Source organism: Gossypium hirsutum, chromosome D09 (genome assembly GCF_007990345.1).
Source record: "Gossypium hirsutum isolate 1008001.06 chromosome D09, Gossypium_hirsutum_v2.1, whole genome shotgun sequence".
NCBI lineage: Eukaryota > Viridiplantae > Streptophyta > Magnoliopsida > Malvales > Malvaceae > Gossypium > Gossypium hirsutum.
In genome coordinates this window covers 2,270,621-2,289,791 of record NC_053445.1, presented here as the reverse complement: position 1 = coordinate 2,289,791, position 19,171 = coordinate 2,270,621, and the positions used below count along the sequence as shown (strand labels likewise).

The 19,171-nt window shown below is 33.8% G+C and overlaps 1 protein-coding gene and 1 non-coding gene across 3 annotated transcripts; one reads left to right on the top strand and one right to left on the bottom strand.

Annotated features, from left to right (window-relative positions):
- The first annotated feature begins 5,711 nt into the window (after window positions 1-5,711).
- LOC121221546 (small nucleolar RNA R71) lies at window positions 5,712-5,817 on the top strand. Its single transcript, XR_005918937.1, has one exon. It is a non-coding gene; the product is annotated as a small nucleolar RNA R71 (small nucleolar RNA).
- A 3,600-nt stretch (window positions 5,818-9,417) lies between these two features.
- On the bottom strand, window positions 9,418-15,749 carry LOC107941344 (nuclear transport factor 2). 2 transcript variants are annotated; one of them, XM_016874899.2, is made up of 9 exons: window positions 15,560-15,749; window positions 14,617-14,802; window positions 12,958-13,252; window positions 12,636-12,874; window positions 12,378-12,555; window positions 12,121-12,242; window positions 11,969-12,034; window positions 10,476-10,539; window positions 9,418-9,906 (listed from the first exon to the last, which is right to left on the bottom strand). In XM_016874899.2, exons 2-9 carry the CDS (start codon window positions 14,800-14,802, stop codon window positions 9,689-9,691), a joined length of 1,368 nt encoding a protein of 455 aa, XP_016730388.1. In that variant the 5' UTR covers window positions 15,560-15,749; the 3' UTR covers window positions 9,418-9,688. The 2 variants fall into 2 exon arrangements, with proteins under 2 accessions (XP_016730388.1, XP_016730389.1); XM_016874900.2 differs by having other exon boundaries at window positions 14,617-14,805; window positions 15,560-15,734.
- Between the last annotated feature and the right edge of the window lie 3,422 nt (window positions 15,750-19,171).

The window sequence follows — 19,171 nt, the reverse complement described above, 5'->3', positions numbered from 1 at the left end:
AGATGGTTAAAGTGAGAATGTCCAAAATTATAGTTAATAAAAAATTTAAAATAATATCAAGTAGTACTAGTAATTGATTACGTTTGACAAGGAAAGATATGCGCAGCAATTGCAAGTTGTCAACTTGCAACTAGAATTTGGTGGCCAAAAGTGACATGGATTAGGGTCGGCAAAATAACCTCAATTCGTTGGCTTACTTTGTTATTAAAACGACACAAGTTGAGACAATAGTTTTAACTTATGTTACTGTCTTTTAACTCCAATATTAAAAATAAATACTTTTAATTTTTAAGTTGTATACATATAATAATCACGAATAAAGTATTTTATTTTTTTATATCTAAATCTTAATAGGTTAGCTGTTAACATCTTCTTGAGAGGGAATTGGGGTTTAGAGTTTAGGATATTATCGAATTAGATAGAGCGAAAGATTAGTAAAACAAAAGATAAACTATAAGTCAAAACTTGTGTTTTAAAATGTTTTTTTGATGTTTAAGTTAGAGAAGGCTTATGCTAAGAAAAAAAATTTTGGAGAGTAGTAGTGAGGTCATGCAATTATGTTTTATGCTTTTCATTTTACTTATCTAGTCATTTTTTTAATTGGATGAGTTATTGATTATGAAATTTCATATTTTGGACTTGTTTTGGTATACAAAATTTACTTGCACAATGTTGGTTTCATGTTGGACATGTTTAGGGACACTTAGAGGCACATTTGCATGACTTAGGATATTGTTTTCTGCAATTTTTGGGTTCGTGTTTTGAGAGATGAACATGTCATGAAATAGTAAGAACAAAATTTGTTTATTCATTCATTTCCAAGTCCATGTATCAAGACATGGTTTCATTGTCTCCGAACATAAAACTTTGAAGCTAAAGTCTTGAGACTTAGAGGGTAAAGTGTCAAGACATAACTCCAAAGTCTCGAGACATAGAACTTTGAAGGTAAAATTTGAAGATGAAGAGGTAAGTCCCAAGACATAAAACTTCGAAGCTAAAGTCTTTGGACTTGGAGGTTAACGTCTCGAGACATAGAACTTTGAAGTTAAAGTTTGAAGCTGATGAGGCAAGTCTTGAGGCATGGCCTGTTTGCCTCGAGACATGGTGTCGCGTTTTGATAGTTTTGTAACACCTCAAATTTGGTGAATCCAAGATGAAGGTGAGTAGATAATAAAGTTATCTATTTTGGCACACTATGGTAGTGTAATTCGCCAATCTACAGACTTTTGGCGAACTAAAGTTTGGCGCATAAAGTATTCGCCTGTAGAGGCATCTAAAGATTTCATCTTGGGATATTTTGTAATCAAAAGAAGAGTACGACAAGCGAAGAGTAAGCCTTGTGCAAGTTACCGCGAAAGGTATAATACGCCTAGTTGCTTAAACACTATGCAAAGTAGGTTTGTAACGAGATCTGGTTATGAGCCAACTAAGTTAATTGGTCAACTGGCATCGAAAGAGGATTCTTTTTTATAATTCTCTTGGTTTTTATAGGCCAATTAAGGGACAATTTATGTATGCATGCAACAGTTGTCAAGATCCATTAAGGAGAATTGGGTATATATATGGTAAGAAGGGAACCTTGAGATAGCTTTTCTTCCTTCTGTTCTATATTCAAGTTCTTCTTATTAAACTTAAGCATTATTTCCTTCTTCATTAAACTAGAAGATAAGGATTTTGGGATAATTTTTGGATATTTCAACCTCCTGGTAAGTCTGATAGCCCTGCATGTTAAGTTTTTGAAAGAATTAGGTTGTTAAGAAACACATAAATAATAAGTTATGAATTCGAGTCCCTACATGGGGTTGTTTGTAATTGAAATGTTAGCAATTCATCTGTAAATAGCTTTTTAATGGGGTTTCATGTTCTTTAAGCAGTGGTTGCTGCTGGTTCGAGAAGGACGTTTGAGTTTGGAACTCTAAACTACAATATAGGTGAGTATCAGGTAAGCCCCTAATTTTGACTCCTACAAGTCATTTTAGAAAATTCTTCTTATGGTTAATATTTTATAACAATGCATGAATCCTTGAGTGATTGTTGAACATATATGTGTGATCTTTGTATGGTACCTATATGGGTTAAGTATGTGATGCATGGTATGTATGTCTATGATCTTGTGAAGCAATTGCGTCTCTGTTTATAGAACGTATACTGTGATGCATGATCGTGTTGATGTGGGTTAAGCATGTAAAGAAGTATGATTCGATTATGAATATGAGTATAGCCTACATTGATGTGTACTTATGTTAGATGTAAGATGCATGTTTGAAAATGTCAAAAAATAGGAGTTTGATGGAATGTCTGGAAATTATGGGATGTTAATTTTGACACTGCGATGGTATTTGACGAAGTCCATCGAGACAGTAAACACAAATTTCGGTACGACAATTCTTAGGAAAGACCATGGCCATGACATATTCTAGAAATGGAAATGATTCGCATTTATCTACCAGGGTTTCTGCGTGTCCCAAGGCGATAATGGGCAAACCTTACGCGATGGTGAGTTTAGGCAAATCCATATCGCAAACACGACAGTTCATGTGGTGCCTTGGTGGCAACCAACAGAGCCTTTTTAGGTAGGTTATCTATGATGCCTTTGTGGCATATTATGTGCCTTTGTGGCGTATTCTGTAAGTGTCTTTGTGGTAAGTTTTGCATCGCCTAAGTAGCAAATATCTGATACTCATTTTCAAGGCAAGGTCTGAAATTATGTTTGAAAAAATGTGTGATATAGTTTCTCTATAGATACCTGATAAATGAATCCGCTATGGTTCCGCCAGAATTGAGAATTTAGTGGGCTCGAAGTTATGGTATTCTATGTTGACTTGAATGGCGTTTCATAAATGGTAGGCTTTGTATAGACATTCTTTTGAGAAGTACCTTCGTGATTCTAAGAGAAAACAAGATATGCACATCGTCTGATAAGATCTAAAGTCAGCCAAAAAGTGAAGTAAGAGATCCAAAATCTTCAAGATGAGGAATTCAACTAGAAAGGCTCCAATGTGTTTTATTATAAAACTCACTAAGTTTGCGTGAACTTACAAATGTTTGTTCATGTTTCAGGTTCTACTTTAAGAGTGAGTACGCTAAGAGTGAATAAGCTAGGGATGCACCAAAAATACAGCGAGTTTGGGTTATTATGAATATAGAGGACATCTTAGGAGTTGTTTGGGTTATTATGAATATAGAGGACATCTTAGGAGTTTGGCGTATACTATACCACGACTTAAAGAGTCTGTCTTTCAACGAACTTTGTGTTGTAATATCTCATATTATTTTTAAGAGTATGTTATATTCTTGGATGTTTTATTTTATTTCTTTTGTTCAGAAAACATGTGGCAAACTAATAAGATGTATGTTGAAAATAACCATACGAAGATTGCTTAACATTTATGTCTAGTGCTTGTTTGTCGTAACATCCGGTATTTGGACTTGGTGATTCAGGTCAGGTAGAGGGTGTTACAAGTTTAGCCCAGAAATCATAACTTAGCCTCGTATTTGACCATGTTTGACCCCGATTTATCATTTGTGGACCCTTTTAAGTTCATTTTTAGTCCATAATTATTTGTGGAATTTGCATTGGCTAATATTTTTTAAACTCAATATTTGTTTATTGATTTTTATTCATCCATTTTGAGTCATTATGGTGATGAATGTGGCACTATATATTCGATAGTCTTTCTGGTCGAGCGTAGCATGTTACACAAACATCGTGAATGAAAATTGTAGTGATATGTTTGTCCACTTTTTATCGAGCTGCAAGGATTTGTCCAAGGGAAATTTAAGTTTTTTTAGGCATACTGGTGTTGCTTTGGGATCTACATTAAGTGAACGATGACATTCGCGTCTATTATTGACATATTCGTAATAGACCATGCAAAATGTCAGTGTTGTTTTGGAGAACAATAGAAGTAATATGCTTCTCTTAGGGATTAAGTGACTTGATTATATTCAATTTCAGGTTGAGATCGTGTTAGTTGAGCTAGAGTAGTTCTACTTCATTAGATGGTTACATAATAGGTTGTGCATGTTCTCAATTATCAAGGTATTTTAAGGTCATGATATGCTTATGTAAGTAAATGTTTGAGTTCAAATAGATAAGGAACTGAAAGCTAGTGCGTTAGGTACATGACTTTTGTAGTATGTAGTGTCATTCACAATAATGGAATTCATGACTCGAGACATGGGTAAATGATATCCTCTCATTGGCATTACATGGTTGATGAAAAGTAAATATGACCACAGGTCATTCGTCTTTGTGATGAATGACTTGATTACTATTTGATAGTAATTGACTTTTCATGAAGGAATGTGTAATGTTTACCATGAGATAAAATAGGATCATATTAGGAGATTAGATATTATTCTAAAGAGATTAATGATATCCTGTGAGGGTAACACACTTATGACAAGGTCATTAGATGAGTACTGATCGAGTTGCTTTCGTAATAGTATGCCATTAGGGAGAGCTCAATCACGATACTATAGTGGAATGCCTTCGTGACTAAATAAGTTTATAATAGACAAAAAGTTGGAACTTAATTATAAATTATTTGAGCCTCAATTGCATATGTTCAATCGGTCCTTCTACTAACTCGTTGAAACCAGAAATGAATAGAAATGGTGAAAATGGAGAAATAGGAAATATTTGGAAATGATTATGGTTTTCTCCAAAATGGAAATGGAAATGGAAATGGGGAAATGAATCATTTGAAAATGATTATGGTTTTCTCCAAAATTAAAATGGAAATAGAGAAATGGAATCATTTGGAAATGAATGTGGTTTTCTCCAAAATGAAAAAGAAAATGACCTGAAAATGAATTTATGTTTTTCGAATTAAATGAAGTTCGATAATGGAAATAAATCATTTGGCCATAGTAAACCGTTGAATGGAAAAATATTAAATATATTTTCTCATAGATTTTTTTACGATAAAATCGTCATGATTTTTAACGGAATTAGAATTGGCTTGAGAATATTATTTAATTGGAAATATATTGAGAATTTTATTTTGGGAAATAGAAAAACAAATATTGGGTTGGATCAAATTATAAAGTATTGGGTTAAAAGTCCAAGAAGTATTTGTAATTGGACACGATATAGGAGATGCCCAAAAGCCCCTAAAAATGGTGGACGACAAACCCTAGTAATATTTACTAGGGTTGTTGCCACCTATACTTCTATTTAGACTAGGAGTTTGTTTTTTTCTAGTTGAAATAAACTTCTACAATTCAACAAGTGTTCTACATTCTCTCCTTATAAATAGATGGAACCAATAGAGCTATTAGCACAACTTTAAGATATTGTTACTCTGCCGAAAAATAGAGAGAATTTATTCTCAACTATTAAATCTTTTTTTTTGAAATAAAAATTCTGTCGGTTTCTATTTGAGAAGAGATTTTTTGTTTTCACCCCAAAAGAAAAAAAATATTTCTAGTTCTATTTTTTATTCGAATCGTTCGAGTCCACACTCGAAGTAGTTCTTGGTACGAGAATAGTGGAAACAACTATTTGGTCGAAAGTTGAGAATGAAAAGGATTCGTCTATCCAAAAACACAAGTGCGAATTCGGTTTAGGGTTTATTACTATAAATATCACAAACAGGTCGATTTTCAAAATTTTTATTTTCCTCTATGCAAAAAATCGTTTTCAAATCGGATTTTTTTCAACACTTAAACCATTGTAGAAGGTTTGAACTTGCAGCCATAAAGGTAGACCATGATGATGGCACTTTCTTAAAAGATCTTTAAATCTTTCTCATGTGTCATGAAGTGTCTTAGGCTCAATTGGGAAAAAGAAGAGATATCATTCCTCAACTTGGATGTCTTGGCTTGTGGAAAAAACTTTATTAAAAACTTCTCTATCATATGAGCCCAGGTAGTGATGGAACCCCGAGGAAGTGAATTTAATTATTGCTTTGCTCTATTCCTTAAAGAAAATGGGAACAACCTCAGGCATATGGCATCATCAGAAGCACCATTGATCTTGAAAGTATCATAAATCTCTAAGAAATTTGTTAGATGAGCATTTAGATCTTCATCTTGTAACCCATCAAACTGAACATACTGTTGCACCATCTAAATTGTATTTAGCTTGATTTCAAAGTTATTTGCAGCAATATTTAATCTAATGATATTAAACTTAGCCTCAGTTAGATTTGGCTTGGCATAGTCAGACATAGTCAATGAAGGATCTATCATTTCTTCAATAATACCTTCTTCCTCTTGATTGTCTATGTTAATTCGACGTTGATCTTCACCTCTCTTTTTTTTCGCCATTAAACCCTCAAACCCCAACACCAACCCCCCCCTAAATTCACCCTATTAGCTTCCTTTATAGCACCCTACAACAATCCCTAAATCCAAACTCAATCCTCACTCAATGATTCAACTCAAATCCTCAAAACCCTTTTTACAACAAGTTCCATGTTTGCCCAAAACAAACCTATCCTTGTTCTCTATAAACCCGAAATGCCCCCTTTTCCAAACATATATTGAAAAGGGTTTTGACTAAACAAAAAGAAGAATCAGAAAAAAAAAAGGTTTTGATTAAAAAATTGGAAGCCTTTAATATTTGAAAATCTAAAAAAAAATGAAATGAAAGAGATTTAAAAAAAAAGCACATTTTCCAGCCACCATCAACCAACCCCAAAAAAGCCCTTACATGCTTTTAAAGTAGGTATTAATGAGGTAGGCTGGAATTTAGGGCTCAGGATGGCCCCATGACATAGACAAGTATAAACACTTGGTGATTGTGATTGTTGAAATTGTAATCCAAACATTAGTATTAATGGGGCTTCTGATAGTGTGAAAAGAATTCTAGGAAAGGAGGGAGAATCTTCAAAATCTCAATCAACAAAAGAGATGGCGATGGTTAAATAGAACCAGGTACAATAGGAATTTAAAGGTTAGGGGTTAAAATCCACTATAAGGAGAGTTATAGTCGAGTTCAAAAGGTTATGGAAACCATTGTAGTCAATCTCTATTCCATGTGGAGCCCGTTTTTTGGAAAAGGGGTGTAATATTGACCTGTATTGTTCAGGCTGTGGCAAGGAAGAGATAGTAAACCACATCTTCCTTGAATGAAATAAAGTTGCCGAGGTATGGCAATCTGCTAATATTCTGACACAACACACCTTTGTTATTGATCTTATTTTGTTTTACTTAGCCCAATTTGTTGATGCTCTTATGGAAAGAATGCTCACGTTATTGTTGAGTATTTGGTTCTTTTGAAACTTACTATGCTAAAAAAATAAATAGTTTTCTACTGCACAAATAGAGACTGCGATAAGATTGCAAAAGGTTTATAAGAGCTTCCGTACAAGAAGAAAGATGAAGTGTAGAAGCAGGACGAGAAAATAGATGTAGAAAGTGAGAAAAAATTTTGAGATTAGAGTCTTTGATAGAAGAAAGAAAGGAATGTGAAATCATAAGTTGTTGACAAAAGAAAAAGGGAAGAAAGACGAAGAACAGAAGTAGGGTGAGAAAAGGGAAAAGAGGTACAAGAGAACACCGCGTTGTCATGTTAACAAAAAATTAACAGCTTTAGACCCGAATATCAATTTAGCTGATAGAGAAAAGGTTCAGGTATCAATCTGAAAAAAATAAAAAAATTTCGGTTATCAATTTTATATTTAACCCTTAATTTTACTTCAATTAAAAGCTTCTTTTGACTGTAACAGAAGTCCTTACAACTGATTCAACCTCTTTTCTGGACCCATATGTTTCGGTTCTGATAAAAAGTTTATGCCAACCCATTAAAGCAAATACAGACTATGGCTTAAGGCTAAACATTCTTCTCAGCCGCTCTTAACCTTTGGTCCTCCCAAGTTCGACACCGAGTCAAAAATGACAACCCACTTCAAGAAGGGCTGGAAGCGATGGGCACCGGAAGCATCCTGGAGATATGCACCATCACAAGATACCCCGCACAGGCACCATCCATGCTCTTTTTTTGCCATGCCTTGCTCCGCCTCTCGCCAAGGAGCAAGGAACGACGAATCTCAAAGAGTTCTTAAAAAAAAAAAAGGGATGAAGAAGGCGATGCTTCAAAACTAGTTCAATCTCATTGTTAGGATTTAGGGTCATTTGAAGGGAGTGATATCAAAATCCAATGTGAAAAATTAAGAAAACTTAGTTGGAATGCCATGTAAAATTTCTCAAGGGAATGGTCGAAAAGAACAAACTTTGATCCATTTTGCAAATTGTTTTACCTTAATTTTTTAAATTGCAATTCATAAACTTAAACACACAATCATTCAAGTCAAACTAATATTTTTTTTAAATAAATAAAAACAATGGATCAAGTGATGGGAGACATTACACTTGGAATTTTAACTTGTTTTAGTGTTAATTTGGTGATTAGTATTGAAATTAGTATAAATACAAATTGAATCTTGTAATTTCTGGTTTGTAGTTGGATTTCTATACAAATCAGTGTTGAATGCTACTTTTTTTCATTTGTATATTAATGGTTGTTCCAAGTTAATCTGAGAAATTAGATAATTGTATTTGTCAAATTACACATTCTTCCGTCTGAATTCATTTCACTAATCCTCATCTCTAAGCTCAACATCTCCAATCATCACCCTATCTAGACCTATATTAACTGACCACAAGATCACAGCTAAAATTATAAATACCCTCAACTACACCAAAATACAGGGAGATCTCTCTCCTCTCCTTCAACCTCCTTACTTAAACTATAATACCATCTCCCCCTGAACACCCTAAACAATGGCTCCCCATCTTGTACCCAACGAGGTAAACCACACAGTTCCGCCGCCATCTCCGCCTTGCTAGATTCGAACATCAACAGCGTTAAATCAATGTTTAAATTGAAATGCATATATCTAGATCAAGAAAAAGAGAGGACTCCGATTAAGTTTGTTTAACCGAGAGATTGATTCTAACTTGAGTCCAGAGATTGATGATCAAAATTAGCAACATATCCATTAATCACTAGACTTATAAAAGAACTACAATTTGAAATGAATTCCATCGTGTTCATATTTCATAATTAATTGATTTGCAAGTTTATACAAGTGTTCTTATCCGCTGAAAATACCATGAAACCCCTGTACTAATGTGAAATTACATTTTAACCCTACTCAAAAATCGAACAAACTAATCCTGGTACATTAGATAAAAGAGCAAACCAATCATTTTTGTTAAAAGTTTCATCCATTTTTACTATTTAAAACTCACATGACTGACAAAATAATTAAAAGGTGACACATAATGTGCCTCATGCTGATCTAACATATAGGGGCAGAAGGCACAATGCAATCTAACTCTAGTACAAAGTCCTCCAATTGACATTTTAATATGCAACCATACCAAGTTTTTGATTCAGTTAAAATAAAAATAAATACCAAAATACCAAGTTAAGAAAAGCATTTCTCAAACAGTGAAATCCAATTTTGAAAAACGATGTTAAAATCAGGACTTAGATGTTTGAGATGGTAACAAAAGAGGTCCTACACAAAATTCTCTAGTCTCTAAAGCTAAAATCACTGCGCTCTCTCATATTAACATTCAATCCAACCATTTTGATTCCTTTGTCAAACTCGAATGAATTCCTACCCCAACTCCCATTCATCCGAATTATCCATCACTATCTCTATCAAAAATAATCATAATCATAATAATTTCTCCGCGACAAAAATAATAAGCTTACTCTACGGGGTTTTCAAGTAGAAGCCATATTCTGGTTTGGTCGACTTGATCGGTTACCTCTCCCTCTCCCTTCACGACCTGTTGAACCCCCCCTAGGTCGACTGCTATATTCACCTCTGTTTCCATATTCATTTCTTCCAAAGCTTCGATTTCCACCAAAGTTTCGTCCCCTGAAGCTGTCATTTCGAAATGTTCCTCTTCGTCCTGGGAAACTACCTCTTCCACTAACAACTGCAAAGAAACAGCAGCATCAGATCAGATATGGCAGATCATTATAGTTCATGCGGTATCTATGTTAACAGTAAACAATTAAGTATTTCTTTCCCGAGTCTTAAAAGATAGGCTAAATGCTCAAATGGGGCCTGATCTTTTAGGGGTTGTTCATATAAGAACCAAACCTTTCAAGATGGTCATATAAGAGCCTAACTTTTATAAAAGTGCTCAAATGAAGGTCAAACCTTTCAAAATGGTCAGAGAAGGGCCTAGCCTTTTTAAAAGTGCTCAAATAAGGGCCTCTCAAATGTCGTATCAGGTTCCAAATTATGTTCTAACTACTTTCTTTTGTATTCAAGCAAAATTCAGTTTATTCTGAATTTGTCAACATTTACCTAATTTTTTTCTACAAATTGGACTGAAGTGCACGAAAAGCCTTTAAGCTCTTATTTGACCGTTTCGAAAGGTTTGGCCCTTACGTAAACAACCTCTAAAAGGTTGAGCCCTAATTTAAGCATTTACCCTAAAAAATATGTAGGGACTATAATATATAAGGAGCAGACCATGTTCGTAGACTATCTACATACCTCTAGTTGAAGTTCTCTTAATCTCCACAACAGCTTGACGCTCTCCGATCGTAACTGGTGAAGCCTGTAAGAGTAAACTGTACTCAATAAACCCAATGCCATAAAGTGTAAACTTGGTAGATTATTGACACCATTGTTTAGTGGTACTTGAGAAAAATGAAAGAACAGTACAAATTTAAGTTCCATGCAAGAGATGACACTTTAAGTACAGCATTATTGACACCATTATCAACATGAATTGGACAATATTTGGAGGATCATATGATCCTTGTACCCATGTCTAGATATGGGTCGAACATGGATGTCGGGCACAGGTATTAAAGAATGAAGGTTTTGAGCAACATAGAAAGGGGCATAGATCGATATTCAATTGGTGCAACCTGCCGTCAAGGTTACAAGTAAAAGCCACTCTTTGATAGCCTCTACTTGTTTCTAGGCGAACAATTCCTTTATCTCTTTGATCAAACTTTCATTACAAGGGAGGACAGGGGAAAAAAGGGTATTCTCAAGCTAACAAAGAAGAAATAAAGATCATAAAACTATTTTCATGCTAACAATAAAAATATAAAAATATCTAAAACCTGAAGCAAAGAATCAAGCAGAAGCAGCAGCTAGTTGTTTTCTTCACATTCTCTACCCTTTTCCATAAAAGAGAATCATTTACGGAGTGAGACGTAGGGCTTTATGAGCATCCAATTTGTTGCTTTCTTATGTTTGAACTTCAAAATGAGATATAATTTTCTCAAACACAAAACAAAATTATATTTTTCCAATTAAAACTAATCCAGTTACGGTATAGGTATCCAGGGGGTAAAAACCCATACCCTACCTGAATCTGTGAGGGAAACTTCCTAACCAAATCCATCCCTAACCCAGATATAGGGTACTTGGGTCCAAATAGATTGAAATGCAAATTATGTGAACTTCAATGCAAAGATCATATATTCATGCAAATAACAAGGCAGATGGTTGGGAAGAGGCAGAGAACAAATGTCGAAGCAAACACTCGAACAACACAAAAGCATTTGCATTTTAGTTCAGAAATGAATAGGACTCAACCAAAGAAAATAGGGAATAACCAAGTTAGGTGTATAAGAAATACATGCACCAAACAATGATCTGTTACTGATATTTATCACGCAGCTGACTTTTGAACAATTATTTGAGCATCGATTTTCTCATATATTTTGCCAAAACAAGGAAATTTGAGAAAAGGGGAAAAAACATAAAAAAAGGTTGATTTGCTCCAAATTCGTATACCGCTTGCTCAATAGGTCCTAAACAGAATTCAAATCAGTAGGTGACCAACAGAGAAGCTATTTAGTGCCAAAAGGCAGAAAAGTTGCAGTCCCAAAGAGTTATGTTGTGAGGGCCAGGGATTTAGGATATGAAACTCGTTCCATATAACGTTGATATTAAAGGGCAGTAAAAAGCATAAGACAGTGAAATTGAAAAAATCAAAACATCCTATCAATTTATATCAAAGGCCGTACCTGAATTGCATCATTCATGGAGTTCAAAGACAGAAATTCCACAAAACCGAAACAGTACCCTTGTTGCTGAATAAACAGAATATAGAAATGTCAAGAAATGAGTGTAAGTGAAAGAGAATACAACATATCCATTCGATGCATAAGCAACCGACCTTATTGTTCCTAACTTGGACACCCCCTTGCTTGATTGGTCCAAATTTCTTAAACTCTTGCTCGAGCTGTGTAGCCGTCACATTGAAGGGCAAATTTCTAATGTAAATGGAATGGCCTTCAACTGCAAGTTAAATACAATTGATAAACAGTTACTCGTACTAAAAGAATTACAAGATCATTTAACTTCGCACATTACCAGAGATACTCCAACAAATTATTTTTGTAAACATAAAATACACACAAACATTCGAGATACCTTCCTCCGGAATGTTGTCATTCTCAGGGGCATCAGCGCTAGAAGGTGCAGAAGCTTCCGGTGTAGCAGGTGCTGCAGAAATAGGAGGCTGCTTCTCAGTTTTCTTGGGTGTCACTTTTGTAGTATTAGAAGGTAAATAGACTCTTATTGGCCCCGGACTTCCTTTTGGTACTTTTACCTGCAACAATAATTGTTAAACTTAAACAAACGAATGGATGCAAATTCCGATAAATGGAACATATCCACTTATAAACTCACAATTGATGCATAGGATTTCTTTGCAGAATCCTCTTGGGCTGAAGAAGAAGCCGATTCAACAACTACAGTAATATCATCACCGTTTGAATTAGACTGGGGTTTCACAACCGCCTTGTCTTCATCGACCAACTGTTTTTCCTGGTCTGAAGGCTCATAAACTTTCTCAGCAACATTTTGATTCTCTTCCACAAGGGCAGTAGCTGGATCCGGTGCAGAAGGCTCCAAAACTTGAGTAAGCTCTGGAACAAAATTAAACGAATAATGAAAACAAATATTGATTTAAACATAAGGAAAATAAAATAAGAAAACAATGTCACTTTACCAGGTTCAGGTGTTGGAGGCACTCTAGGAGCATCATTAACACCATTAACTTTATGCTTCTCTAAGGGTTCGCTGTCTCCGACATACCTAAGTACATCATTTAGAACAAAGTACCCATTGTCTTGGGGAGCAAGGAAAAAGGATTGCGCAAATTTTCTCTTCATGTTATCCTTGCCCGTTAGACACCCAGTTACTAATATAGTTACTCCTTCCTGATAAGATTTCTGAGCATCAGCGGTATTAATCTCAGCCTTATGATTTGTGTAATCGAAGGAAAGAATCTTCTCATTAATACCCTGCTCAAGAAAAAAATAATATTGGAGTTTCTTTGCTCTGTAAGATACTGATAGCAATTATACCACAAGAAAATTACACATTGTTTGTTTACCAGTTAATGAGCAAGGTCATAAATCAGAGAAGAGTCTTATGAAACCAGAAAATCAACACATTTTTCAGTACATAATTCATAAACTCTAACTTACAATCAGCAACAAATTATTGACAAAAAGCTAATGACCCAAGCACAAATGTTCAACTGTGGGATTATTTAATCCATAAACATCGTACAAAAAATCATCCCTATAAAATAATACTATTGGAATAAGAACAAAATATGATTTTAAAGAGGTTGTTTAATTATCAATAATGGATAAATTATTCACTTATCGATAAATGATTTTTTTTAATAAATATAGAACCTTTGTTTACAATACTTATATGTGTATATCATTATATTTTACTAAGATTGATGAATGACATGTAAAAGAAAAACACTAGATATATAATGTTGACTATCTGTTACACATGAAAGAATGTACCGAATTTGGTGTCTACATTGCAAGAGTTTAAAGATGTTCAGTTTGTTTAAGTTACAAAGAAAAAACAAACCTTAGATGCATATTTTGAGAAAGAGCTTAAATGAGAAAAACAGAAGTTGTTAATTATATAACGTTATGTATTTTCTTTTCGGGATTAGTAATTTTTAAAGAATTATATAAATTATTAGCTTATGCAGGTAAAAGTACCATGGAGGCCCTTGCACTAGGAGTCAGATTACATTTTACCCCTTCACTCAAAAAATGGACAAATTAGTCCATATAGGTTAAGCAAATTGGTCTTCTGTTAAAAACTTTGTCCATTTCTAGTGTTAAAAACTGGTCCCTGCATGTTAGCACGAGGTACAGATGGCACGCCATGTGTAACCGTCTGATTATTCCATCAGCTAAGCTAGTTTCTAACAGTAGAAATGGATGAAATTTTTAACAGAAAGGACCAGTTTGCTCTTTGAACTAAGATACAAGGACTAACTTGCCCCTTTTTTTTAGTAAAGGGGGCAAAATACAATCTAACTCCTAGTACAAAGGCCTCCATAGTACTTTTACCACTTATGCATTAACAAGGTTATTATTAATACACTCGATATTATTAATTTTATTGATTAACGGATATTGTTAATTTACCAGACATTCATTTATCGAGGTTTACTATCAATGCGGTAGCTAAGAAAAGACCATTTACAGAAGCAAAAGCATACTGTATAAAGAATCGAGCAAGTTACAAAGAACTTAAAACATGTTACAGATGCAATGTTTACTGTTTAAAGATGAACCGACTAAAACATCAAACATTGAGAAGCAATACAACAATCCAATGAGCTTACTTGCATGGTTGTCACCGATGTCATCACACCACTGGAATCCGGGCGGCTAATCACACTTGAATCATGATAGAATCTATGAGCCAATTCAGGAGAGTTGTAAAGAATGTGGTAATACTGTTCAACGAAAGCATTTCCAACAACTTGGGCACTCGGAGTAGCCGGTCGAGTTGCTGTTTCCAATGCCATCTGCTAGAAGAAAACACCACAAATAAACCATCAACATAAACATATCTTCAAGCTTAAATGAAAAAAAAAAAATTGCCTCTTAAACTACAAAATCTAGGTTATATAACCTATATTAATGAATGCTGAAATAACAGAAGAGAAAAAATCAAATTAAAAGGCATTGCCATTACAAAATTGCTAAAAAAAAAGGCAAAACATCAACAATTGTTTTTAAAACTTTAAAGTATAGTGAACAATACAATTAAAAGGTCTTAATTTACACTATTTTCCTGCATTCTATAGGAACACCGTACTAATATTCTCACGAAAACCCTAAAATCAAAAGCATTAAGCCAAGATTCATCTATAAAAAGAAATAAAAATAAAACAAAAGTAGATCTTTCCTTGGATCCAACCAGCAAATAGCTCAAAAAAGAACTAAACCCTAAAAACAAAAAAAAGATAAATACCCATTGAGGGAAAGAAGCAGCTTATAATGTGTTAACCAACATTTTTAGGCAACATTAAAGGTATAAATGAAAAAAAAAATCAAAACCCCATAACTAAAACACAGGTTTTTAATTAAAAATAAATAAAATTTTTACAAGGACTGATCAAAGAAATAAGTATTGAATAAAAAATCCAGCAAACTTTAACAAATATCACAACTAAAACCGAAAGAAAAAAAAATATTTTTCTTTGAATATTAGAGAAAGGATAGGAAAAGTAAAAAATTTATGGAAAAACAAAGATCGGAGAAAAAGGAATAAAAGGGTACCTGGAAAAAAGGAAATGCTGAAGGTTTAAAGAAACTATGAGAGTCTTTTTGAAGGTTTGGTGGCACTCTGGGTTTTAGTTGCAGGCAGAAAATACAAAGGGAAAAAATGGAGAAGAAAAATAAGGGAAGGGCTGAAGCGAGAAGTGAAAGCTACCTATGAACTGTGAAAGGTATTTTACGTCAGGTTCTATCTATACGGTTTGCGTGGTTTTCTGATTAGGTTTTTATTTTTAATTAATTTAAAATTAATTATCTCGTAATGAGTAATTAGGTTTTCTACGTTAGGTGTTTTTTATTGGTTAAATTCTAGTTTTAGTCCCTCTGCTATATTTAAATTTGAAATTTAATATCTATACTTAATTTGGCAATTATCCTCTATTTCTATAACGTCATTATTCAGTCTAAATAGGATAAAAGTATTATAGAGTCCTTTGTACTAAGAGTTTGATTGCATTTTACCCCTTCTACACAAAAATGGGCAAATTAGTCCTTATACATTATATTAAAGAGCAATCGATCTTTTTGTTAAAAATTTCATCCATTTTTACTGTTAAAAATTGGTCATTATATGTCAGCATAAAGTACACTTAACATGTCAAGTGTAACTGTCTAATTATTTTGTCAATCATGTCAAATTTTAACAATAGAAATGTATGAAATTTTTAACAGAAATGGATGAAATTTTTAACAAAAATGATCAGTTTGCTCCTTGATCTAACTTACAGGGATTAGTTTACTGATAATATGTTAATTTTGCATGCTTTTTGTGCCTAAATTGGTTAATTCTTGAATTGGTCCCAACTAAATTAGTGGTTTTATGTTTTAATCCTGTCAAGAATGCAATTGGGATGTTATAAGTCAAAAAATGAGCAGAAAATGACTAATTTGCAGCACAATCAATAAAATGGGGGCCGAATTAGAAACTTAAAAATAGTCAAGGACTCATCATATTTCTTTTGACTTTGTAAAATCTAAAATTAGAAGAAAATCTGATTTTATTTTTATTTAATTTTAATTATGTATAGTGGTTAATTAAACCAAATTTAGTAAATTATATGTATATAAATAGCGCTTTTGTGGTAGCGTGAAAATACACTTGATTTCGCTTGAAATTAAATAAGAATTATTCTTTTCCTTCCAATTTCATGGTATGTAGCATACTGCTACTCCATTTTCATTTCATTATTTCTTGCAAAATTTGTTTAATTGCTTTCCAAGTTCCTCTCTTTCCCAAATTCCACCATTTTCATTCAAATCCATTCCATAGTCAACCAAAGTATGATTAAATTCATGCTTCACTAAATACTAACTTAGCTTTAGGCTGGTATTCTTTCTGATCAAGAATTGTGAGATACGTATCCGTACTAAAAATTCTTCTAATCGGTATTAACTATTTTTCCTAAGTATCGGGTTTTAGGGTTGGGTTGGAGTCGTGTTTGCGGACAGTTGGGGAAACGAGTAGGCCTTGCTGTATTCGGATCTCCGAGAACAAATCAATGGAGAAGTGATCGGGTTTAAACGTCCTGCGCGGTTGAGGCCGTTAATCCGAGTTGGGTTCTTCAGAACGCAAGGCTACCGGAATCTTGAATCGGGAACGTGCGTATCTCGGTTAGATAATCAGTAAGGGTTGGTTTGCAGGTCATATCGGGACCAGCTACGAGAGGAAAAATTGGCGGTTAGGACGTTTTTAACTACTATAACCAACTTATTGTTTGGAAGAGAAAATTAATTTTCAAGGATCGATTCAAAATCCTAAATCTACCGAGTTTAGGGCTAAGGCTTATTATCTCTGTTTACAAAATCCAAATTTATTTCCCAATTTAATTTTATTTCCAATTTATTTAATTTTTTATTTATGTTGTCTCAATTATTTAATTTCTAAACATTTCAAAACTCCCCTGATTTATTTGTTTATTGTCCAGCAGATCCGTTTGGAGTCGTTGGCACGACTATTGCCACGAGTATCGACACGATAGAAATTCTGATCACAAGTTAAACGCGAAAGTTTATTATAATACCAATCACTGTGGACTCGACCCTACCACCACTCTTTAGTACTATTTAGAGTTATTTTAATTGTAGAAGTTATTTTTGTGGGTTTCAACACCCATCATTTACCTATTTTTTGAGTAAAAATAATATTGTTAATAGTTTTGAATAAAATGTAATCAGTGAATTTTCCTTAAAACACCTTTTCAACATGAAAAGAAATTACTAGCAAAAAAAAAATCTATGTTAGCATTGTGAGCATTTTAAGGAATATCAAATTAGGTCAAATTAAAATATAAAAGACATAGTATAGAAATTATAATTATAATTTAGCAAAATTTTATTATTGGGAATAATCACTACACCAAAACAGGTCTTTAGCGGCGTTTTTTAGGCCTTTAGCGGCGCTTAGAAAAAAAACGCCTCTAAAGACCATGTTCTTTAGCGGCGCTTAGATAAAAACGCCGCTAAAGAACATGAAAAATAGTGGCGTTTTTTTTAAAACCCCGCTAAAGAACATGTTCTTTAGCGGCGTTTTTATACAAAAACGCCACTATTTTGGGATTTTTTTATATTAAAATTTTCATTTTTTCAGCCCTCCTGTAGTAACAAATCAAAAGCAACCAGATTTACACCAGTCAAAAGCAATAAATTTATATAATATTTCAAATTAAACGAATAAAATAATATTAATATCAATAAATAAAAGTGAATTCATAATATTTTTGCAAAAATGTTAAATGTTAAAATGATAAAAATATTTATGTCATACACTATGAAGGCGAAAGTTGCGACTGAAACATCTTCATCACAGTCTGAAGCTGTTGCTGGAGTTTGTCGTACTTTTTGGTCTGCTCTGCTTCCCTCGCTGCGGCCTCTGCTTCCCTCGCTGCCGCCTCTGCTTTAAGTTGTAGCTGGAGTTTTTCATATTTCCTTTGAACCTCAATTGTGGTTGCTTGCATCTCAGCCATCTGGTCTTTCAACCTCTGAACTTCAGCTTGAGCCTGACTCCCCGAAGCCATGTATTGGTGGGAGCTGGATCCAAAATATTGGGTTGGGCTAACAAAAGATCCTTGAAATCGAACCCGACCATACCTTTTAGGACCCAAAACTTCAGTAATAATCCGGTTATCAATGTCTTCAAGAAAAACAGAACTATCACTAGAAGCAATCGCTTCGTACTCCGCCTTTTTATCCTTTAGTTTTTCCTAATAAATAAATCACATAGTTAGGAACGCAATATTATATATTAAAAAACATATGCAACATAACAATAGTCGCATTACAAGCAATAAATTAAACCATTAGAAAATAAACACTAAAAATAACTAAAATAAGTCAAATCGTATTAAGTAAACGTACAATTATTTCACCAGCTTCAGGAGTCATGGGAGATCCATCTTTCTTCCTATGTGTAATTTCAAAAAGTTGAAGGCGTCCAACTTTTTGACCAGACGACAGTTCCTACAATATAGTAGTATAAATATTATTTAATAGAAAGTTATACATATTTGACAATATTAAAAAAATTAAAAATACCTCCGCCTCAGCTACACATGCAAAACTTCTCGACCCGGCTGTGTGGGTGAATTTTTGTTTCTGCCTGCTGCTTTTTCCAACTTG